This window comes from Sitodiplosis mosellana, unplaced genomic scaffold (genome assembly GCF_009176505.1).
Source record: "Sitodiplosis mosellana isolate CC-2019 unplaced genomic scaffold, AAFC_SMos_1.0 Smas_scaffold_6167, whole genome shotgun sequence".
Taxonomy (NCBI): Eukaryota; Metazoa; Arthropoda; class Insecta; order Diptera; family Cecidomyiidae; genus Sitodiplosis; species Sitodiplosis mosellana.
Genome location: NW_022601408.1, coordinates 1,025,444 through 1,051,257, shown reverse-complemented (window position 1 = coordinate 1,051,257; position 25,814 = coordinate 1,025,444). Strand labels below are relative to the sequence as shown.

Below are 25,814 nucleotides of genomic sequence, written 5' to 3'. Positions count from 1 at the left end.
AGCAGATGAAACAAAAAAGTGGAATTGCTTGAGAGCTGTGAGATATTCACATGTTATTTTGTCATAACTTTTTTTTCATCTTGAATTTTGTGCAATGTCTATGTGTTTTAAATGGCCATATCGCGCATAGTGGCGGTGATCACTTTTCGGCTTTAGCACTTCAATTCGATTTTTTTTTTTTTTTCATTCGAGAAGCGTTGCCACTTGCACACCAAAATATTCATACCATTCCTACTTGAATGTTGTATAGTAGCGCAGCGATCGACGGTTAGTGGTATGGATAGAGCACAGCCTCAGTGGTACGCAACCGAGAAGCAGTAGTATCTTCGCATCTGGTGTAATCAGTACTGTTGTGTCTTCCATGGTGAGAGCATCACATTCGTGAGCAACTCCCCATATATTTTTTATATGTTTACCGTCGTGTAATTCAAAAGACAAAAAAACAAACGTGACCGATATTTTTTTTATTTCATCGTGCAGTTTCAAATTCAAGAACCGTTCAAGAAATTCGTTTGAACACTTAATCTAACAAATATTTTTGAATGAAGCGGTAGCATCTTTTTAGTGAAAGATAGTGACATTTTTTCCATTGGATTTCCATAATTTCCTTTTTATTTTGGATTAAATAACGACAATGCATTCGGTAAGACACATTCTTTATTAAAACTAATACAAATCGATTCAAAGTATGCGGGTAACTTAATTCAAAATTCAATGCGAAAACCATGTGTATGTTCTAGAGTTTATTGCTTGATTTCATTTTTTCCTATTATGTACAAAAAAAGTTTATATGTTTTAAGAAAAACCACCATCTAAAACGCTCAAAGAAAAAACCAATGGTTTCGGAAAGGAAATTATCTCCTAAGTTTTCCTTTCTTTCATTTTCTATAAGTTTCAATTGGCAGTTTGATAGTGAGTTTACGCTATTAATTTGCTGCAAGGTAATTGTTTGCGGCATAATCACATGCGCACCACAGACAAATCAACAGGCATTTATCATATAATTTTGGATTTTGTTTTCTGATCTTCATTCGTATGTTACTATTTGATCTTCTTCTATTTCATTGACCCATTCATGTCTCACAGTAAATCAAAAAGAGACCGTAAATCATAACACTCTCTATCGTGTCCAATTAACGCTCTTCACATACATTGTGTTTGATTCCGTATTTTCTACATCTATCCCACAGCATATAAAACATTACGATTGCAACGAAAATATTGAGAAGAAAAAATATACACACATAGTCGACAGATTAATATAAAGTTATTCACTGTTATTATGGTTTGATAATTGCGTTTGCACACTTGAAGCTACTTTGTCATTTAGTGTGTGGTGAAACACGCACACATTTCTTTTCCCAATCAATGTAATTTGATGCTGGGGTATCGTGAAATGCCGTATTGGACACTTTTCTTTCTATTTTTTTTACCGCAAATCCTCTTGCTAATTATCTCGCCACGATTTGGCAGCTTGAAAAATATCCGGTGTTCCGGAAGAGACAGCTGTTAACTTTTTTTTATATCATTTGGCAAAAAGGGAAATATGTGCCGAACCATCAAGGGAAATGGCCACATTTCTACTAATTATTGCGTATAAAATGAAAACCAATTTTGTGGTTTTTTTTTGTCTTAAATGCCCACCTGAGCAAAACCTATATTTATTGAATTGAGATCGTTGTTTACGTTATTTTGCTAACATACCTTATGTGATAGAATCAAGATTGTATTTAAATTTTTGTTTATTTCGGCGTCGGGTGAACGACTATTTGGAGACGTACAAATTGGTTACGATATACTTTTAAGTTGTCAGATTTTGAGCTTGGGCGCTATCTGTCTAAAAACTGACAACATTATGTAACCATTTGGGTTCAAATTTTAAACTCCGTGTTTCTATTGTTTCCACTGGAAGACTGAAGAGCGGCGCTTTTCTTCGTCTGAATTGCTTTCAACCCGTACACGGCTGACGTGAGAATATTATCTAATGCTGTTGCATCCATTTGATTTGGCTTGACTTCACTTGGGCAGGGTGCGGTGTCAGTAAAAACAACAGATCTATTGCACTACCACACTTCGTTCACGATTCAAGCACCATAGCATTTCCATTTACTGCGCATGCCGAACTTAATTTGGCGTTCAATTCTATAAAAGTATAATTATATACTTACTGCCTTCTATTTTTCTCTCTCTCACTCTCCCTGTCTATGGATATTTTACCAGTCGGATGTATATGCAAAGCTCTGATCTCTCCGAGGCAAGTCGTTTATGTCAGTTTTCATGTTTGAAGTGTGCACGAGCGCACACCACGTCTCAGATGCAGGCAAAAATTTATGATCAATCGCAGCTCGAAAGTTTTAGATGAATCGAATTCAAACATTTCACGTTCACAGCTACTGCGGTCAATGTTGTTCACTCAATGGATCTGTGTAACAAACAATAAACATTTGTTGTCGTGTTCGAATTTTAATTTGCTCAAAATAACTAACGAAAAAAAAAAACTCAGTAATATCAGTCTTCGGGTATGGAATGCCTTCTGGTTCACCGATTAGATCCCGTTTAAGATACACTGCAAATTTTGGTGTATTTCATTGAATGTGGTAGCAAATAGATCGCTGACAGATCGTATATTGTGTATCTTTCATTTTTATGCTAAATTTTGGCGTATTTTCTCCTTTTCGCGCAAAAATGAAAACCATCCAGATTGAAGCACTTTAAATTCCAATGCAATTCATGTATTATATAATTAAGTAATTAGTACCTCATATCCATATAGCTCGATGAATGTACATTAGTCGTCTCTCAAGAGTTTATTCAATCAAATGTGTATATTATTGAGGCGACAATGGTCAATGGTCATTCAATAGTAGTAAAAGAAAAATCACGACCACTCAAATTATGTTTAATACATACGGTGTGTTGAACGCACGCAACTACGCATGATCAAATCAATTTAAATCATTAACAACAACATTAACAGCGTGATTGATTCGATGATTGACAATATAAAAGCCGTTTAGACCTAGCTATCTTGTTATCTAAACCATGTTGAAATATTCGCAACGGTAATGGTTAAATTAACGTAAGTGTGCTAAAAGTGATTAGAAACGATTGAATTTGAAATAGAGACGATGCAGATCGAGATTACCGGAACATTTTGCATTTTTCTAATTTATATTTCGAACGATAAGTAATGGGAAATTTGTATCACTATTTTGACACATATTTAAACTTTCATTCATTTTCACCTTTATCTTTCTAGTTTCATTTCTCATTTTGTCTTGTTAGTACATCATTTTAAGATTAACACAATCAAACGGCGGTTAAAAGCATCTTGATTTAATCAATTCCATGGAGATGGTATTTACGTAGAGAAAAGCACTTGAATAAATACCGCACGATCGGCATAAGCATACATCATGCAAAATATTGCTCCATGTTCAATTGAACTGAACCGAACAGGCACAATGGATGCGAATAAAGCAAAGAATTCGTTCCGGTAGATGTATTATGTACTGACTTTATACGCTATGTATACAAACTAAGCCGCACTTTCATTTGTTGAATATTGGCGAGTGTTTTGTTATAGGGCAAACGCAACAGGGAAAAGATTAGAAAAGAATTTACGAAAAATAAACAAAGATATTCAATTGTGTTTTCATAGTGTGCGAATATCTCTTTGCAGCTCACGATGAAAAAGCTGCAAATTTTCAATAGGAAGTCAATAAATGCTTTTTTCGTACATTTATTTTCATATTTTTTTGCATGTCATGTACACGATCCATCCAGATATCGTTTAGATGGATGCAAAACAATTAGAAGCTATTAGCGCATTTTCATAGCAATGAAAAAGATGACGACAAGCGCCCATAAAATGCAAATCATGGAAAAAAAAAATTGAATTTATCTTTTTTTTCTTCTGTGATTTAAGAGCATAACACTTTATCCATGTTGAACGTGGAACAGAGTCTGGAAAGGTGTAGAAATTGTCAGCTCGACACCTTCAATTCAAGTTACAACCCACCATCACATTTATTTCATTATTCATTCCGCACAATTCCGCCTTGCACTGGTTCAATCAAGCTTCAAACTCTCGACACAACAATCTCATCTATTGTGTGTTTTAGCCAAGACCATGGGCTTGATTTTCCCATGCCATGTATTCATTCAGCATCATGTGTGTATGATGGATCTGTAGTTGTGCATAATTTGCGAACAATGAAACTTACAATTAAAATTATGCTAGAATCGTTATGAATCGTGTGTAACTTAAGTTCATAACTAAGTTATGAATGATTTTCCTTTCCGTTTCATGCTTATGGTAGTCTATATTATTTATTTAATTTCAATGAACACACAGCCCAATGCTTCATTTTCTTATTGCCGTTTTTTTTCTTTATTTCGTTTGCACTAACTGATGGAAATATTTTCCGTTTAGAAATGAATGAAAAAAAAAAAGAAATATACATGTACACAATGCTACTTTAGAGTGCAATAAAAATTGGGAATAAATAGAAAAACACATCTTGGCTGTGTTACTTTTATTGTGTAATCTACCCAAGCACCACCGGTAACTAAAGAAGACTGTGCCAATGTGTTATGTTGCAAATTGTGGTAGAAAATACAAAAAGTGCGTTTGCGTTGTTTCTTTTTCTTTTAGCATATTCAAATTAAATGTATGATGACGCAGCGACTATCAGTAAAATGAACAACTTTTCATGAGCTGTTCTGTGAAATCGCTTTTCGACTAAAAAGTACATTAAACAGTCTAATTTAAACTTAATTCCACGCATACGCTTGCTTTACAAACAACTAAGTTTCTATGAGAATCCATTAATTTATGAAACTGGTGCAAGAAAATTACAAATTTTCGTTCCGATAAAAGAAAATGAAATAGAAAAAAAAAAATAATGACCACTTTGCTACAACACGTAGTTTCGTTTATGCGTGAACAATGTGAGCATTCAAATTCGGGAAATGCAATCAAATCACTCAGTCAGAGTTGTGTGATGACGAAAGCATATTACAACGCGTCCTCGATTAGGTATCTATGCGAAACGTATGTTTTTTGTGCATATGAGAGCAGATCATATGAAACAAAGTGGTAACACATTTGTGATTTCATCCTGTTTTGTTTCATTGGGAAATACCTTTGCTTCACTCCCGCGCTTCATATTCTGATGATTTTTCTTTAATATGTTACATAGTCAAAGATGATGGTTTAAGAGATTGCATGGCAGTCAATTTGCCGAAAAAAATGTCTAATTGATTTGGCTTAAAGAACGGCATTGCACGTGAAAATGGAACAGTATCTGGTCTTTTACCGCACAATCATTTCAAATTCATCTCAAACTGTGTTTTCAAATATACGTACCACACGAAGAAGATATTCAATCATAAATGGTGATCGATTTTTGATAGTCATATTCGAATATAATATCCACTAGTGAGATAGAGAGAGAGAGCATACTTGTTACCTTGTCAAATTGCAGACAGATCTGAAATAGGCAGTCATGTACTCGTGGATGAACGTCAATATTTGATTTTGGTAACGCAAACCATGTTTAGGTTACCGTAATATAGACAAACAAAGAAAGCGTCAAATCATGGTCCCAGTTTCATAATTGCAAGATGTGCAACTTTTGCGCGCACTGTTTGCCGCCTCAATGGATTCGGGTACATCAAATAGCTGAAGAAAATCTAGTTAAATCGGAAACACGTACTCTGCATTGTGCTAAGATGAACAATTGAACATCAACATTGCATCGTCAGCACTGGAGCGCACCATTATCATCGTCGTGATCACGCGATCTCATGCGATATCTATATTTCTAATAAGTGAATATTTTGTTTGCTTTATTTTGCCACATACTTTTATTTACCACCTTAATATAACATTTAATTGTGGCCAAAACACAATTCCTCTATAGAAACCGGCCAAAGAGTAAAAAGATGAAATGAACCAAGGTTTTGGCAAATAATTCATTGTCTGACTGAAAACATCGAGTTCTTCAAAAATAGTTAATAAAGTTATTCACATGTGTGCTGCAGCACACCTCTGTGTGTGACTTATTGTTGTTTAGTTTATGTTGCTCTTTGTTATTGCTCAAGTGAGTCTTTCACGCACTGACACCAACACCCAAGAATTAACACATAAAATCAACATCAATTGAAGATATTCCGAAGAGAAATCGCTGCAAAGGCCACTCATCATCACAAAAAAATATTCGTTATTTATCTTCAATAAACACAACGGGAACGGTACAAAACAAAACAAATAATAATTCATAGTTTTCATTCAGCAGTGCTGATAAATAGAAAAAAAGAAAATTTGTGGCTTGCAACACAACACGCTCTGTTTTATCGCATGTGATATAACAAGATCTTTGACCCAAAGAATTTACACCATTTGATTTGAATCAATAATCGAATGCAAGAGACGGAAATCAAAGTGCATCATCGAATGTAATTCCAATATCCACAATATAATTTCAATTTTTTTCAGCCCGTAAGTTCCACAAAGTGTGGGCGACGAATTTTATGACTTTCGCCTTTTGATGCGTCTCACATTTATTGCTCAACCATAATCGAAATCTTGTTCGGTCGCATGCGCGCAGTGTGCAATTTAAAGGTGAAAGAAAACATTGAGGTGACGGTTTGCCGCTTACAATTTTACGCTATGTGAACGGAATTGACAGTGGAAGGAAGCTTTATGCACACATCACATGCCTACATTTGTGCCTTGTACAATAAATTCTTAAACAAGTCGTGGTATGAATTTTGGTATTGATTAAGTGATAGTGAAATGCTTTTCGTCGCATTCACATCTGAGATGATCAAATGGAGGAAAGAAAATCGGCACATCCAAAAATGTTAATCGTTGCCATCGGCAAAAAAAAAATACGCTCAAAAGTCTTCATCGGTCTTCATATCAATTGATTTGTATCGCTGCATGTTCGCATTTCATTATAAGTCACATATTGTTGAGAAGTTTTTATAAAACAACATAAAATTGAAAACAGTTGAAAGAAAGTCTGTTGACTTTCGATCTTTTGCACGTTCCCAAATATTTAAATATAGTTTTTTCATCATCACTATTGGTAAATCGCATCTAAATTTAGACAATTACCATTCTAACCTAATTTCGGCAGTCACAAGAAACACCAAAGATGTCAAATCGATTCTTCGAAACATCGATTGCTTTGAGGAAATTCGATTTTTGAAACTGGTTTCAATCAACTAAGAGAAATTCGGTTTTTTTTAATTTCTAAAATTCCCACTTTCAACTTCTCGATCTGGTGTGATATCGGAGCGGGCGAGCGTTGAACGTACCATAATTAAGTATACGAAAACTGTTTTAAAGTAGAAAAAAAAAACGAAATCGAATCTATAAAAAAATTATAATTCATCACATTGCCGGCACTTCAATCAAACTCTCCACGGAATTCAGTCATGCCCAGACATAATTTACCATATAAATAATTTATCTGATATGTATGCATTGACTATCGTAACCCACAAAATTTTCGTTTTCATCGCATCGAAAGACCATTATGAATATCATTAGTCTAGATAGTTGCATTTCCATATATGTCCAACTAGATTAACCCATTTTGATATGTTTACTACGAAGATGACGCCGCCAATATGTGTCATCCGTTCTTTCTATTTTGTGTGACCAAATCTGAAGAAGATTGTTAATCATCATTTGTCCAAAAAGTGAACAGTTTTGTGAAGAGACGAGACTGATCGCGGTGATTGAGATTCTAGCATATGTCGCCTTTCCAAATATTTAAATCTTCAATTCCGTTACGCGAATTGCACCAAATGCGATCAACATAAAAATTTGGGATATTAAAAAAATAGAAATAATTGAAATGAATACTGAAAATTTGATAGCATATCATTTTGGGCGGCGATCGGAATGTGAATAAATTTCAAAAATGAATAAAAGATGATCGACATCGTGAAAAGATACGACGGGTTGTTTGGCATGAGTTGTTTTGATAATCGTGTCGAAGCAAATGTAATGTATATACAACAAAACGACTAAATTGCCAAGATTTATTGTTAAAGGGGGAATGTGATTAGCCCTATAGACTTTCGCTGTTAGTTTATCTATTTATTGTTTTGAATTTTTCTTTCTGTTTATTTGAAATAGAAAACCAAAGATTACCGCCACGAATTGAATTGGAAACAGATCTTTTTTTCCTAATAATTCTCTTCGGCATTCTCTGCTTTTTCATTTTCAACAACTACAAATGATTTATATTTGAATTATGTTAGCAAATCTGATCGATTGTTTATTTTGATAATAGTATCCGGATCGATGATGGAGAACAACGATTTTTTGCTCGATGTCATTATTTTTCATTTCGAGAATTGTTTAGAGAAAATTTTCGAAATTGCTCGAAGTTCCCACACTCAAATATTTACGCTGGAATAAAAATAATAGTAAAATTTTACTTTCATTTCAAAAATTTCTTTCTCTGAAAGTTACACCGATAGTATTTTAGTAAATGACCAACCAATGATGATGGCGAATAGCCTGAAAAAGAAATAAAACCAACATATTGCGTTAGATTTTCGCCATATCACCTTCAATTGCTAAATAATTGCTTCGCAAAAAAATCGATATTATACAAATCTGCAATAATTATTGCTATAATTAAACAATTGTAACTGCAGTGTTTATCCGTGTGTTTTGTGCATGAATTTGGATTTCTGCTTTTTCAAATTTTGAGCTCTCATCAAATTAAATATTATTACTTGCCAAATAAAATTATCATTACAGTGAGCCGAGTGTTTGCGTTAGTGAAATTTTTACTCGCATTACTAAAAGTGTGTTCAGGCGGTATCCAATGAAAAATTATATTCCCATTTGTGATTGAACACCGAATGGGATGTTCGTCATGTCATATGAGAGAATTTATTGAGAAAGCTGACACACAATCACCTTACAAAAACAAGAGATTGAAATGCAAATGATTTCATATTTATCATAAAAACAACATGTAAGCGATAAGTCCCACACAGACTGTGAAAATTAATTTGGTGAAATTGATCAAGGACGTCAGATAAGCCGGGCAAGTGAGATATAGAAAAGACGATCTAAAAATTGCCAGGGCAACCGCTTATGCAAACGGATGCTTGAAATGCATATCTGAGTTTCATAACGAAAATAAATTGAAAAGAAGATGCAATGTGTTTGGGCATATTATGCGATAAATTTAAATTACTGAAATTTCGTCTGAATAGGCTGGAAAATATGGAAGAAAGAAGAATAAGAGAAAAATGCGGGCAGACAGAAATGATGATGCGTATGTGAAATGCGTTGAAAAATGCCGACAACTCATCACTGGCATGGTTGGTAAATTAAGCTACACACTCCAACTCAATTGAATGAAAGCTACGCGCAATTTGTGTTTTATTATTTAGTAAAAGTGAAATTTTGCACATCGATTCTCTTCGTTTTGGATCATCTTTAATATCATTTTTCGGATCGTATGAAACCGAACTTATTGAATTTTTTACGTCAATTTTCTCAAGATATGTTGTTCATTATTCACTTCTTTGTCTCTCTGATTTTCTGCCGTAATATTTTTCTTTCCATCCGAATCTAACTTGAAAGAAAAGCATAAAAAATCAGATGTGTATTCGCTCACTCGATTACGCACCGCAAAACATTCACACACTCAAAGCGAAAATGCCATCGGTCAATTTCACATTTAATTCCGATTGTGCTGCTGTTCTCTTTTATGTCTGATTCATCTGTCGCGATGCTTTCTTCTTGAATCATCGACATTTGAAGTGCCGCACAGTATCACATTCATCTGACCGGTGAATAAAAAAAAATATACAAAATGCCTGTTGCTACTTTGTAATAATAATAATAATAATAATAATAATAATAATAATAATAATAATGTCTTCTCAGATGACTGTTTATTCGATGATGGTCAATATTCCCTCCACAAGTTAATTACTTTCGCTTTTCACTCTTTCATGCCTTTTGTGCGTATGAGACGATTTTACATGCATGTAAAATATCAAACAAAACCCATTGAAAATTAATGATTATGGTTGAATGGCAATGAATTTGAATTGGTAAATGAATTTTAGAAATGTCCGATCAGTTTTGAATTTATTCTCTTCCCACCAAAAGTTCGTATTTGGCGTTAGTTAGATGAATATTGTTATATTTCAAGAACATTTACTTGACTACTCTGACTAAGTTTCGCTATCGATTCGCCACCGAATACATTTATATACAATGGAAGCGTAAGCGATCATATTCGCATTTCACTCTGTTGCGCCCGATCTATGCGTACGTATACCATAGATAATTATTTATTTCCCATTTCATATTCCTCGTATTGAATATAATTTCACGTACACGAAATTTGCATCATTTCTGATGCTCAATTACACAGAGCATTGAATCTGCTGGCTATGTAGCGTGGCTTTTGAATAGCTGCTGTCAACAGCGGCTGTTGGTTACGCACTTATGCATGCGACACACTGTAAGTGCCGCGCGCCAACCAATACATGCAAACGGAGCTATGTGTGTACTACGTTCGTGCATGTTCATGCCTGTTAGAGATGGTGCGCGGGGCCTACAGTGTGTTGCATGCATAAGAACGTAACCAACAGCCGCTGTTCAAAAGCAGCGCTACATAGCCAGCAGATTCAATGCTCTGCAATTACAAAATAATAAGTAATTGTGTGTGCTGAGCATATGAAAAGGAGAAAAAAAAAACGTGCTGCCAAAAAAAAAACAAACATAGTACGTCAAAACAAAATCATCAATGTGAACAATAATTTTGTTGAAGCTGTTATACATTTTGATTTCCTTCTTCTCCATTGTTTCAAAGCATTTATAATCAGCATTGGTTCGAAACCAAACGAACGAAGCGGTTTCATAAATTTATATTGCAATTTGTATATGAGATTCATCATCATCATTAGCATTAGCAGTAGCTACAGCATCAGCGCAGTTTGAATAGCATTTAAAGCGAATAGCATCATGATCGATGAATTAATGACTGAATCAACAGGTGCTTGTCTATCAAGCGTTTCCAAATGAAACAAACTCATCGAATTTTCTTTGACTAGATCATCTGCAGCAGCCGCAAAACACTGCAACAACAACAACAGAAACAATTTGCATGTTATATGCGTTAAAATATTTGTACATTGACAGCTCGAAAAATGTCTATCTTGCCATTCAGTTATTGTAAACATGATTTGATTTCACAGCAATAGCACGATACGTACATTGTTTGTGATACGCGTGCGATAATGATTGATAGTTTTTTCTTCAATTTTCATAAGATTGACGGTTCTGAGCAGCGGCGAAAATAATCATTTGAATTATACCTAATTCGTTATTAATCAATTTCAAAGAAGATAAACAGCCATTCTGATCATGAAAATAGTAAACAATACAGCGCCGCCTGGGGACTAAGTGCAATGTGTCCAATTCTCAACGTTCGAACTAACACATATGCACTAACACAGACGCGTAATTGTTACGGTAAACTATGTACATGATTCTCTATTTCTCCAACCAGTCTCCAGGTGCCGCTTCATTTTTCTTGTTTGACGTTTCCTATCTGTTTGTACAGACGATCAGAGAGGCTGAAGATAAACTAGAAGATTACTGGTACATTGAGTATAGGTTGAATGGAATGGCTGACACAAGGCTGACCTTTCATTAAAAAAAACCCAACTTTTACGCGTTAGTTTTCTACAAATACATATTAATGTAAATTTACTGTCACTCATTGAATTCGGCTTGGAATAGTACGTGCAATGGAGAATTCATCCGAGTGACAAAAGGACCACTGATCCAGAAATGCTCATTGATTAAATCTAACGTGGTCCGCAACTGCGATTGATTAGTGAGAGCATTATTTCATCAGAATGTATTCATTTTTTTTTTACAAAATAAACTGGAACTAATTTATCATCATGCAAATAATAGGATAAAATTGTTCGTTTGATTGTGAAAAAACGTAGCATACAAAAAGCCATAATTCAACTGAATTTTAGGCGCTTGAAATACGCAACTCGTGATCGATGGTTTGCACGCACTTTGAGTCACACACGAACACCTCAAATGAAGGACTTGATTATTACATTTACAAATATCACTCAGATTGTTGCCACTAAATGAACAATGCCAGGTGGCCAGATTTCTTCCAAACAAAGAAACACGAATGGCTCTCAATGACCTTTAGGGTCATAAGATAAATCGATTTTAGGAGTTGTACAAGAAAACCAATTTATATGATTTTGAATCAGCAATTAGTGATCCTTTGTTCGGTTTTGCAATGCTGCGTGGTGCCAACAACACGGAATTGTTTTTTTTTTCTTTCTTCGTAAGAATTCACCATTTTCTTGTTGAATGAAATGCATTCGGTAAAAATGTTATTTCAGAAGACAACGTGCGCTACCAATCAAAATGTGAACATTCCCTCTCTCTCTCTCTCACTTGATTGTAAGATGACTTTTTTCGTATTGAAAACAAAATAGAAATAAGCCCGAACGGTTACTGATACCGTTGAAATAAACACAAACAGGCATCAAAATAATAACACAAAAGCGTTGCCAGTCAAATGGCATACGTTTGTATGGGGACAATGTTTCATATGACAAGACATATGCTCCATCATTTTCATTGAAGAGCACAAAACATGCCTCGCTGCATACGATCGCGGTGTGACGACTTTAATGTATGAAATAATTTAACCCGTTTGACCTTTCGATGCATTGCTTTTGCGTGTGCTTACTATGGGCAATGCAATTGTCGAATGTCGGATGTCAGATAATATCATCGAAAAGGTGAATTAGATGGACTGATCGAAGCGACCAAATTCATCGAATGGAAATAGAAATCGTAAACGGGAGAGAATGTGTAAACACATATGAATGTAATGCATCAAACTTCGATTATCACAGAACTGCGACAGAAAAGCCCCGTTGGATACGTGGAAAGATATGTAAGATATCGGTTGTTATCGGCAAACCAAAATAAAAAGTTGAATGCCTTGAGCAAAGAGTGAATTTCATTTGGTTTTGTGTAATTCCGTCAGGTAGAAACTAGCGCCGCATTTTGCAATATAATAACACACGGATTGTGGTTAAAATTTGTAAAACTTAGCAAATGTCATTAGGGGAACACTTCAATTCCCTATTTAGTGTGCTAACTACATTTTATATTTGTTGAAAAAAAAATCTCGTATTCTTTGTTGAGTGTATCTGTATATACTCCAACGTTTTTTTCCCTTCAGTATTCAATTTTAATTTACCGGATTGGAGAGTTATTTCTTGCATGACTCCCGATTGCAGTTGATGTACTTTGGTTATCAGCGATAAAATGAATGTTCAAAGTAACGGCATAAAACGAACCAAATAAACAAAATCTCAATAATGACACATTATACAGGCACATCACCTATTCGGAATAAAGAAATAAAAGCAATAACAAGCAGTTCACGTGCTCTGCACGATCGATCTGCATAACAGCAACACCGGTCCAATGAAGCAAAATCTTGGATATTTTGTGTGAATTAGCATTTGTTCCGTTTTTTACTTCGGTTTTTCCGTCGTCGTCGTCGCCATCGTGTGTATGAGGTGATTTTTCAACGGTAAGATATCACGGGACATGGTTTATTTGTGTGCAATCCAATACATATAAAAAAAAACGTTTCATTTCAATATTTGTAACTACTATTTTCGTCTGTTTCTTTTGTTCAACTATAATAATATTGCTGTTTCGTTGTTCGCATCGTTTCGTCTTCATCGGATATTACTGCTCTTTACATTTTATTTTGATACTCTTTATTTGAGTTCAACGTTGGCAAAAAAAACTTTCACCTTCAATGCACCGAATGAACATGTATTTATAAAGTTAAAAACAACAACAAAAAAACGGCAATAACAACGATCAAAAAACAGAAAAAAAAAGCCAAATGAAGAAGCGACAAAGTTTAAAAACCAGACGAAACAAAACGGCGAAACAAGTCGCATACGGAATATAACTTGGTCACTTTTCTCATGATCACACATTCGCTTTCAAAATTCACCTCACGAAACTACTATGTGGCATTGACGCATAAAAAAAATTCGCATCAAATGGGCGACACAAACCAAAGACAATGTTAGATTGTGCGAAAAAGTTGAAACGATGCCAACATCAATTCTTCGTGGACATGTCGAACTATATTGTCTAAGATTTGTCAAAACGTAAGCCCGAGCAGTGGTAGCTTTAATTGTCGCGACACAATGTAAATAATGACCTTCCTCCGGCTGTGATAGTTCATTTCATTGCAGAAACCAACTACAATCGTTTATTGTCTCCAATTCGTCGTTATTTAAATTACAAAGTTCAAAAGATCATAATATTATTTACAATCATCTGACGTACATCAATGCCGCTGTAGATGAATGCAAATCGCTATGAAACACGAATTATGGATATAAAAAATCTCTCTTTTCACTGAAAACAAAAAAAAAAAAAAACAGTGTGTGTATTCAAAGGGCTATGACACGGAAGATTTAAATTGTGGGGAAATTTAACCCATATTTTATGTCCTCTTGAATTGCCAACAAGTACCATGCTTCCAATTTGCACGCTGAAGTCAATTCAGCTGTAGAAAATCAAAATTCTGGAACAAGCGGATTGACATGAACCAGAATATTACGTCAACCGGCGGTATTCGCTAATAAACGTAGATATCATTTAAAGTGTATGGTTATATGGTTTAAGGTGAATGCTTGAGATCAACAATGGAAAACCAATTTCGAAGTTGCGATTAATTTAATTGGTGTACCACTGGTAGGCAATGCGCCCACTACCCTATTGTGAAACCAAATTCAGCGAAATCGGATTCAAGTTAAATTGCAAAGTCGTAAGAGGCGCAGCCTCATTTCAGCCTATTTCAAACGGTATGGCTTATTTAGTCAATAAAAAAAAAAACAATTACCTTAATGTACAGACTACAATGCCCATAGCATTGTTTATGTGTTCCAAATTCCGTTGTATTATCATCTATTCTCAAATGTGGATACGTTTCATTTCGTTTCATTTTGTTTTGTTTTCTTTTCCTTTCTTCAGTGCCATTCAATTCGTTTCAAATGATTGAAAAATTCACCAAAAGCAAGGTGCCCAGAAATCCCATTTCCAATAACAAATTGGAATAACATTAGCCAATTGAGAAAATTGCATATTCACGTTGTATGTTATAATGTGGCACATAGCATACATAATTAATTTTATCCAAGACATTCAGTGGTGAACTCGACGGCAAACTTCTAGTGTCTCATTTTTATGTGTCGTTTTTTCAATTTGTTTCTTTTAATTGAACAAAATATTCGAAAACGAAACATTCACTCTGCCGATATCTTGGCGCACTCTCAACATTCAAATGAATGGACTTAGCCAGCGTTAAATATATATATTTAGCTATAGATTTTAATGTTTAATATATAATTCAGGCTTACTAAATTGATTTCGATGCAAAATTTAACGATTATAATTGACAGAGGTTGGGGAATATGCTGAAAATGAAATACACGTTGAAGCTCATGTCAAACCAATTGAATATGATGAAATAATTCGCGAACAGTGTTTAGCGCTGGAGAAACAATGCCATGATCAAATATGGAGCAACAACAATCTCAACAACAACCAGCGAATGCCTCGAAATTTAAAAGTAAGCGCTAAGATTGTAAATTGGTAGCTAAATGATCTGGGAAAATCCATTTAAATCGTTATCTTCGTCATTTGCATCAAACATGCTGAACAAACGTATGATTTATAATGTTATAAAGTTGTTGGGTGAACACTGAACATTTATATCTATTTAATCATTTATTTGTTTTGTTTGTTTTAACAAAGAAAGGTCATCACCTTCACACCATTTTTCGGGCAAACATTTTTGTATTTCGACTGAAAGGAGTTCAACAAATTAAAATTTCCCAAAATTCTATTTTGAATCGAGTAAATTTTTCAAACACATTTGTGCCATGTTATCATTTTTCATCTGACTGGTTGTCATGTGTAAAAACAGGTAAACGTGAACTTGAAAGCAAAAGTTAGACATTTAAATGAGCGCGTGTTTGTTTTATGAAAGTAGTTCTAGTAATGTACTGGACTCCAAAAAAAATATTCCGATTCAAGCTGTTTGCATCGAATTAAAATATTGAACATTGCCTGCAACTCATTTTGAATGCACAAATGTACACAACCGACGATCTGTGGACAACAGTGAAGCAAACACCAGATAGGTCACATGTGTGTTCAATTTAAGCAACTGTTACCGGTTTTATTGCACAGTCAACCAAGATTAGAGCATCGATCGGACAAAATCAAGTTCAATAACATCCGTCGTTACAACGGTATGAGCATTGCTGTGATGAAAATGAAAGCCCAGGTAGTATATTGGTTGTTTTTTCTTGAATTTTCGTCGTCTTCTCAGCCCCTCCCGTCTGTCTAATCTCAGATAATGTTTTAAACGTTAATTCCAAGTGACTATATCGTGGACTTTGACTTTAAATAGTCGACCATAATTGTTATTACTGTTTTGGCGGTTGTAAATGTTGTTCCGCAAACTCTATGAATTGATGATATTGCGTGATGTATATACTACTCATACTACTACAAAATTGATATTGGGATAATATCGAAGTCTATAGCGAAAATAACAGAAAATCGACATTTAACTAATTTTCGACACATTTATTTTACATTATACATATATACATTTATCATGATCACATCACTATATTCAACTAATTTTCAGCACATTTATCATGATCATACTTCGTAGAGAAAATGTTCATTTTTTTTTTCATTCCATTTTTCCTAATGACCATTGACCGTACACACGGTAGAACCGAATATCAATATGAATAAGGCATTAATATTGATGAGTGAAAGTGTTTTTTTTTTTTCAAATTTCTCAATTGGAAAATATGAAGTGATAAAAATTCAAATGCTTCAACAAACACATGTGTTCGCAGACCCGCATTGAACCTATCCACCGTTTGCCATTAAGATGACAAATTTATTTACTGCGTTTTCTATTTTGTTCCTATGGTATTTTTTTTTCTATTTTCAGATAAGCAAAGTAATGGTAGCGATGCTACTTATGACAACATGGCTTCAAACGTCCGAGGCAGAAAGCAAATCCAAAATTGAATCAACATCACAATCAATTGTGAGCCGATTGAATCCCGCACTTCGAAAGGTACTGTGTGAAAATCAACCTTCAATTTTCTAATAAGAAATATTTTCTCGGGTATCAAAAAGTAAAGATATCCCCTCGATTGTAATGAAAGAAAATGTGCAAAGTTACATCTTAAACCGTTGAAACTCATCATTTTTTGTTGCTTTTTCTTTTCAATAAAAAAAATGTGAACGGATGAAATAATAGGCGCTTCTGAAAGCTTTGACCAATATTGAAAATTCAAACGACCACGATGAAAGCACAGAATTAAATGGAATTCAAGAAACAACTGAAGATGAATTGCTCGAAGAGAGTAAGATACAGACACATATAAAAATAATATTGTGTCCGCTGAGAATAAGTCCATTTCATATTTATGTTTCTATTGACAGGTACTAAGGCTGATTTGAAGGCTTTAAATTTGTACAACTCGTATTTAACTGATGGTGCACAAAATTATACACAAAAAAATGAAGACGAAATAATTCACACCATAATCTTGAAGAAGGCCAAAACAACTACGGCCCCAACTGATAAATCCAAGCCCGATGATCAGGTCATTATTCAGTTTGGTGCACCAAATCCAGTAAGTTTTTTTTAAAACGTACAAATAGGTGGTAGCATGCGTCACCGCCCTGAAAATATAATTTCCAAAATCAAATCTATGGATGTCCAGAATTTTATTTCAATTTTGTATGATGTTCCGATATTCCGATTCCAGGTAAAAGATAGTGATGTTCATATTGAAACCCTTCAAATTGCACGCAGTGTCAAAACGAATGAAATTGATGATGGGGATATTGATAATAGCAGCAGTGAGGGGATCCCAAGCGATTTCAAAGTAACCACCTATAAGCCAAGCACTACTGCTGGAACATCAACAATTACACCAAAGACCGCGACCACAGAAGCACCAACTCACAATGACGATGGTGAGAATATCGAAAGAGTGTCAAAGAACGATGTGAAAATCTACCAAGCTCCACTTGTCGCTGCGTTCACAGTGCAGCAAGACGAGCTTGGCTTACCGAAAAATATCATTCCATTGATTCATCCAATTCAAACACCAGCAGCCATTGTAAAACCAATTCAAGAATTTACTATAAGCTCATCAACCTCTGGTACAACTACGCCAAAACCATCAATCATTACAACACCCTTGACTTTGGAGCTTCCGTCCGAGAATAATGCTCCATCATTTACCTTGTCGAAATCTTTAGAATTACCATCAACGAAAGATGCTGCATTCACAACATTTGCATTAGAACAGAAACGAAAGCAACTTGAAGAGCAAATCGCTCAATTGCAGGCACAACAACGCCAAACAGAGGAAACTTTCCGCCAACAACAGATCTACCAAGAACAGCAAGCATTGAATCGTCAACAAGGGTTGCTTTTGCAACAACGATTCCGTTTCGAGCAAGAGAATCGAGCTCGTCTACACCGTTACGAACAAGAACAACAGCTGCTGCAGCAACAATTCCGAAATTCCCAATTTTTAACTGGTTTGCCATCATTCAATCATTTGACACCGCCACCAGCAGACCAATCAAGTTCAGTACAGGTGATTCCTAGTCTTTCATTTTCAACACAGCAATTGCTTCCCGTTCGTGAAGCTACCGATTTTAGACCAAAAACACCAACATTCACACCATCACAACCATTGCCAGCGTTCCCTGGTCAACAAACATCACCTCTTTTATCGCCAAATCCACAATTGCCACTAAAGCCAGCACAGCAATTCATTTCGAACATTCCATCATTCCCAGCAACTCATCATTCTGCATTGAACAATAACGATCCGATTGCCATCAGCGAACAATCGCGTAGCCGTAATCGCGTTTTTCGGCAAGAGTCCGGCACAGCCAATTTCGGACTAAATTCAATTAATACCAATTTCCCACCCATCTACCCAATTTATAATGTTGATAGTCAATTACAGAATTTGCTAGCTCAATCGGGCATCGGTCGATCTAACGAAGATTTGAACATAATTTCAAAGGTTCTTTCCCTTAACCATGGTATCGGCATTCCATCAACTGGATCAAGTACTTTTTATCCAATTATTCAGGGTAGATTCGTAAGAAGTGCTCGAAATTAGTTAAGAAAAACGTGTTTTAGCGGTTTTCTTCATCTTTTTTTTTTCAAATATCGTGTACAATGCGGAAAGACCAATATTAAAAAGTGCATAGACTTTAACGCTTCAAATCTTGATAACAAGCGATTAGTCAATTCAATGAACAATAAATATACAAGAAAAAAACGACAAGTTTATTTGAAAAGAAACAAATAAAATACTTGTATACGTTTAAAACATCAACCATTTTATTGTATTTCATTACAGTTTTTTGTTTGTTTTTAGCATAGACCATAGAAGAATTATTCCCTTTTCTTCAAAGCAACACAGACAAACAGATGTGTCGTCGAGAATAAAAATGGGATTAGCCGAAACCGCGTATTTTTATGTGAAACAAAAATGATTCACATGTAAACGAGCGGTTTCGGTAAATCCCATTTTTATTCTCAATGACACAAATATTCAAAAGAAAAAAAGCTTCTCCAACTGATTGCTGTACTTAACGAAAACAAAACTTCCATTAGGATTTAAGTGCCTGTCGTTTGCGGTTTTAGTTTTTTTATATTTATATCTTAGCCATATAAGCCATTAAATTATTCTGTCGTTTCCCTCTTTAACTATTAATTGCACTGTAAAACTTGTAATTCCATTCAGAAAAATGAATTTTATAATAATAAAATGAAACAAAACGATAACCATTGCTGTGTGATTGTGCCAATTATTATGTCTTCATTCATCTTCACTTTTTGCTAAAAAAAATTATTATAATGAGCCATTCAAACGGCACAGAATCGGAACATCTTCAATACGTGTTGTGTTTATCTGTGGCTTCAATTGTCCGCTCTTACAAACCAGCTTGTTCCTGTGGAATTTCCATTTTTTTGCTTCCAGATAGTGTTTAAAAACTTCTTGGCGTGAGGGTAATGTAAAGTCCAGGTAAATTTTTGCTCTGTCAAAAATAAAATTGGCTTTAATTGTTTCACCAAAATGGAAATATAATTGTGAAGAGTTTCTCACCGTTGCCAAATGTTACCAACATTTTGCTTTTTTTTAAACAGCCAATAATGTGGGATTAAAAGACACTGAACTTCCATGTGTTTAGCAACTATGACTCGATCCTCCATGTGCTCGCCAAGAGCAAATATCGCTCCACAACCTATTGTTCCTAACAAAATGGAAAAAAGATTAATTTTCTCGTGATGTTTTAATCGGAGCGTTAGTCCGAGCGAGAGTGCTTTTGATATAGTGTTGAAAATCATAATGACGTTTACAATTCGTTGATTCAACTCACCCACACGCTTATAATCTCGCATTTATTGTATACAGAATACGAAGTGTGAAATTGTGAGGCGCCGTGGATTTCGTGCGGCAAAATTCAGTACTAATTGGTTAGTAATTCAGTACTATTGAGCTGTAAATAGCCGTAATTGATTTCGACATATTGTGAAATACCACAAAATCACACAAGTAGTACTGAATTTTGCCGTACGAAATCCACGGCGCTCTTCAATTGTTCAATATTTGACAGTAAACGGGTAAACTCACCAATTTCAATGAAATGTTCCCTAGTATGTTGTTGTTGTTGTTGTTTGGTCGTTTCGGATTGTTCAATTTCAGCTGTGGTCTGTACATTAGGGTGTTTTTCATAACCTGGACAGGAGAAATGGTAGATTTTAAATTAAAGAGAAAAGAATTCTGTGTCAATTCATAGTCTTCATACAGTATTGCGATTTATATTCACACTTCCCGAAGCAAAAATAACATTAGCGTATACAATATAATTTAATGATTCAAATTGTTCATGTATTGAATGATAAAAGTATTTTTTCAAATTCATTTCTTCTGATTTTCAACGATTACGTTTCAAAATGCTCACAAATGGCAGGCCAAACTATTGTCATGCATATTCCCACTACAAGTTTTGGTCCATTTTGAAGTTTGTTATTGTAAACAAACCACCGTTCACAGTTTCACTATGTGATGAAATATGAAAATTTGCTTCGTTCGACTGAAATCAGATTGAACAGGCAGCAACTCAAATCAAAAGGGAAAAAGGCTAACGCATTTGAATTGTTATCGTTGTGACATCGAAAGAGTGATAGAAACCAAACAATGATGTCTTGGTAAAATGTTATTTTTTTCTCGAAAATATGGGGAGTCTTGCCAGACAAAAACTCTCAAAATTGATTTTTTAAGGTACCTCTCGAACAAAAGTTACGTTTTTTATGGATTTTTCTATGAAAATATCATTTTTTGTTCGGTTTTTTTGTTCTACACACACTTCTCTCGCGCGCAAACGGTTTAGCAAGTTTTGTTTTTGAGTTGTTTGCGATGGCTATGTACGCAACCGTTTGTGCGCAAGAGAAGTTTGTGTGGAACAAAAAACCGAACGAAAAAATATCATTTTACCAAGATATCAATCCCCAAAAATGTATATTTGAGAAATTTTCTGAACAAAAGTCGATTTTTTTGAGAGTTGAATTTGAACCAATCGAATATGGGGCCAGAACTGTGTAAAAATGTCACTTGATTTGGACAAGTAAGCACCCAAAATGTTCGTGAAGGATCATACTATAAGTTTAAAGGCAGCAGGGGTAGAAATTGTTTACGTATGTCTGTCAAATCGAAGCTTATGTTCGTGATTGGCCCATTTTTGTCATAAATTTGTCTTCTATATAGGAATCAATTGTCGCCAAATTCCATCCAAACTGCAATCTGACAAGTACCAAAATTTTCACAAAAGTCAAGAACTGAACAAAAGTCCACCGCCTGGGTGGCTCGTATGGGGTCAAATCTGAAAATGCCAAAAAAAATTACATTTTTTGGTCATTTTACATGGTGACTGGCCCAGAATGCCTTTTCAAGTGTCTTAGTGAAAGTTGTAGATATTGACGAGCCAAAAAAAACCTCATCATTAGTTTTTGCCAAAAGTTGACTGGAATAAGGAATGTTCCGATCAAAAATAGCTTCCGAAATCGCTGTCATGAAAATTTTGATATGGGGCTTGGCCTCACCAATTTCTATGATATATGATTTTTTGCGCCAAACCAATTTTTTTCAGTTTTATTTTTCGCAGAGGTTGGTTTGCACATAAATTTATTTATATAAATTTCAAATATCAAATAAATTTATCCGATATTTTTCATGCGTCGTGTTGTTCTAACGCATTTGCCAGCTATTTATCGCTGGAATGAGATTTTCGTTTTGTTCATTTACCGTTCTTTGTCAACAATTCTGCCACTGTGTCACTACATAGTATATATAGTCAATAAGAAATGTCAAGAAACGAAAATGTTCGCCATTTAGTTTTACATTGCCAATACATTGGCTATGGAGATTTTTGTTTAGTTTATTTTTTGTTGTTTGTAAACAAATTTGCCTATCTTTTTGCATTACCACTGTACATAGTATATGTCCATAAGAAGTGTGTAGAGACAATGCAAAAAGATATGCAGATTTGTTTACAAACAACAAAAAATAAACAAAACAAAAATCTCTATAACTAATGTATTGGCAATGTAAAACTAAATGGCGAACATTTTCGTTTCTGCACATTTCTTATGGACTATATATACTATGTAGTGACACAGTGGCAGAATTGTTGACAAAGAACGGTAAATGAACAAAACGAAAATCTCATTCCAGCGATGAATAGCTGGCTGCCAATACAACAGCCGATGTCTCGTTTATGTAATACGAATGCGTCAGAACAACACAACTCATGAAAAATATCGGATAAATTTATTTGATATTTGAAATTTATATAAGTAAATTTATTTGCAACCAACCTCTGATTTTTCAGAACTGGCCGGGGAATTCGGAGGAGGAACAACTTTTTTTAACCAGTCTAGCTTGGCATCGATCCCGGTGTGTGAAGGTGGAATGCTACTGTACGACTAGATGTACGCACCAGTAAAGTGGTAAGTGGATTTATATTCAGATTTTCATTTTTTCTTAAATTGCTTGTGTTTTTGATGACAATTTCATAGGTCAACATGAAAACATCGAGCAAACGGTACCACTATGACATCAAACATGGCGTTCGCATGAATAAGGGTGAAAAGATGACGCGACTGTTCACATTTGAAGAAGAGTACGATCGCAACCGAATCCAGAGTGATATCAAAGAGATGCCATCACCACGCGGCACAAATTGGAGCTTCTGCATTCAACATCGATTGCGGATGATGGAAAATGGCATTGAAGCATACACAGCGCGAAGCTATGCTCGATTGCGATTGGACAAGCTTATTGAATGGCATCGAGCGATTGATTTATTCGCCGGCCGTTTGGTCAACCACAAACCAGCACTGATTTTCTTTGGATGCAGAACAGTTGCGCCGAATTCACCAATTCGTATCAAGAAGCACGTGCGATGCCCGGGCGACCGAAAAATTGATCGCCGCCTTCAAGAAACGAGGCAATTGCGTCATAAGAATGGTAGACGAATACTTCACGTCACAAACTGTTTCGGACGGTTCCACCCTCATACAAAGTCATATCGCTACATATTGTGCGCAGATTGTCGACCGGATCAACGTGCAATGCTACCAACACTCATTGTGACCAATGTGAGTAAACGTGCACTGCAAACGAAACGAGCAATTGAACGAACATGGCGAGAGATGCGTGATTTGGGCAATGTGATTGCAGCAACTCTAACTCAATCGAATACACGACGTTTGGTGTCGAAGAAACAACGTTTCTCGAAAACATGGCAACCAAACGCAAATTTAAACGTCGGAGTGAAGGATGCTGCTCAACTACAACAATTGCACTAAACGGTATGGCACCGTGACATGTCAGCAGCGAAACTGATCCTGTATCGAGGTAAGTGATTTAAGTAGAAAACGCTTTGCGACTTGTGGATTTATAATTAAAATTGTACATTTTCAATTTGATCACACATAGCTCTTTCTCAGCACCAATACCGGTGCATCCAGCATTTTTGCGGCCAGCCCGAAATGCGAACAATATCGGGCATTCATAATGATGACATCGTAACCAGCATTCACTCCAATACCAATTCTTAATTGATAAAATTAGTTTTTAACGATCGCTTTAATAGCTCGCTAGCTTTGTAATTTGTGGGCTAGTGTTTGTACTAGGTGTAATTTTATCTAGTACCGACGGTACATAGGTGTTTTTTTAGTCAACATTCGATTTTCGATTTTTTTTAACCGTTTAGAACCAATTTTTTGAGTTATTTTACGAAATTAAATGAAACGATTTGTTCTTTTCTATGAAATAAGATAAGAAAAATTACCAAAATATAATTTTTTCCTTTCTTTCCAAGCATACAACAATAACTTGATGAGTGTTACTTGTACATGAACTGTCAAACTGTCACGTTGCACATAGAAAATATTAGCAAAAAATAGCACTTTCATTGTAGGAAACTGGCAAAAATGGCATATATTAGGAAACTATTGAATAAATTAGTTGAACTAGCGTTGGTGTCTCTCCCCTTGAGTAAAGCCGTTTTATGAAAATGCTGTTTAAAACGGATCAAACAGAGGAAAGACATTTGTTTGTGCATGATAATAACATGATTGATATTCGGACTTTATAACAGTTTTCTTTGTTTCGGGAAGTGTGAATATCAATCGCAACATTGTATGAATACCACCAATTGTTACAGAATTTGCTACTCTTCTAGCTGATATCTATCATTTTATCTCTTCTAGACTTGAAAAACACTGTACATTCGTATCTATAAACATTCTACAATTACTTCTTGAATCCATTTTTTGATCCAAACATGGCGCAGTTTTTTCCAACATTTTTCCTCGATTGTCGTTACTTGCAAATATCTGTTGGATGATATCATGTGATGTTGATTCTTTTTTTGATGGCGGTTTAAGATTGTGTATTTTTCCATCGAGTTTTGTCTATCGAAAAAATTGCAGCAAATTAGAATCAAACACAGAGATTTTTTTTATTCTTGTTTATTTTACCCACATTCATGTTTAGATACTGCAAAACCGAACATCTACCGCTAAGAATAATGTGTGCACATTTCATTTGGTCGTTATCCACGCAGAACACAATATCAAATGGCTTATACGTTCGAATTTTAGCCAATTCACTACACTCTTTCATCTATCAAATACATTTCAAACTCAAAACTTCTTTCTCTCCATGTCATGAGAAATTGGTAAGTTATCAACAAACGATTTACCTGGTTCTCGTTCCAATTGAAATATTCGAATCGATTTAAAATGAGCTGAAACGTTTCCCATTGGATTGGCAGTTTAAAATTAATGTAGTACAAAACGCAAAAAAGGCACAACGCAAACGTTTGTTTACAATTATCGTAAACGGAAACGCATAGGTAACTGATTGAAAACCAATTGATACAAATTTTCACTCTAATTTGTGGCTTTACCGAAGCCGCCTTGCCATTCAATTGTACTGTATTGTATGCGTCCTCAGAAATCGCCTGCTCGTCTTTGTAATTTCTCGATGAACGAAAAATGAATATGCTGAAAACGAAACTGAAAGGA

At 35.0% G+C, this 25,814-nt stretch overlaps 2 protein-coding genes across 2 annotated transcripts; one reads left to right on the top strand and one right to left on the bottom strand.

Moving 5' to 3' along the window:
• The first annotated feature begins 251 nt into the window (after positions 1-251).
• On the top strand, positions 252-19,551 carry LOC129575803 (dual specificity protein kinase splA). The gene is made up of 5 exons (XM_055459878.1): positions 252-643; positions 17,124-17,252; positions 17,439-17,544; positions 17,624-17,817; positions 17,953-19,551. The coding sequence occupies exons 1-5, from the start codon at positions 635-637 to the stop codon at positions 19,330-19,332; spliced, it is 1,818 nt and encodes a 605-aa protein (XP_055315853.1). The 5' UTR covers positions 252-634; the 3' UTR covers positions 19,333-19,551.
• A 143-nt stretch (positions 19,552-19,694) lies between these two features.
• On the bottom strand, positions 19,695-25,564 carry LOC129575806 (uncharacterized). The gene is made up of 6 exons (XM_055459886.1): positions 25,490-25,564; positions 25,270-25,410; positions 25,043-25,199; positions 20,854-20,958; positions 20,326-20,473; positions 19,695-20,257 (listed from the first exon to the last, which is right to left on the bottom strand). The coding sequence occupies exons 2-6, from the start codon at positions 25,408-25,410 to the stop codon at positions 20,071-20,073; spliced, it is 738 nt and encodes a 245-aa protein (XP_055315861.1). The 5' UTR covers positions 25,490-25,564; the 3' UTR covers positions 19,695-20,070.
• Between the last annotated feature and the right edge of the window lie 250 nt (positions 25,565-25,814).

What these genes read in the sequence shown, in the direction of transcription:
- LOC129575803 (XM_055459878.1), top strand. An exon ending in TGAATCCCGCACTTCGAAAG is followed by an intron (nt 17,253 to 17,438) that starts GTACTGTGTGAA and finishes ATGAAATAATAG; the next exon opens with GCGCTTCTGAAAGCTTTGAC. An exon ending in AGATGAATTGCTCGAAGAGA is followed by an intron (nt 17,545 to 17,623) that starts GTAAGATACAGA and finishes TTCTATTGACAG; the next exon opens with GTACTAAGGCTGATTTGAAG.
- LOC129575806 (XM_055459886.1), bottom strand. Translation starts at nt 25,410, where the DNA reads ATGAAAGAGTGTAGTGAATTGGCTAAAATTCGAACGTATAAGCCATTT. An exon ending in TGCAGTATCTAAACATGAAT is followed by an intron (nt 25,200 to 25,269) that starts GTGGGTAAAATA and finishes TTTTTTCGATAG; the next exon opens with ACAAAACTCGATGGAAAAAT. An exon ending in GGAACATTTCATTGAAATTG is followed by an intron (nt 20,474 to 20,853) that starts GTGAGTTTACCC and finishes CCATTTTGTTAG; the next exon opens with GAACAATAGGTTGTGGAGCG.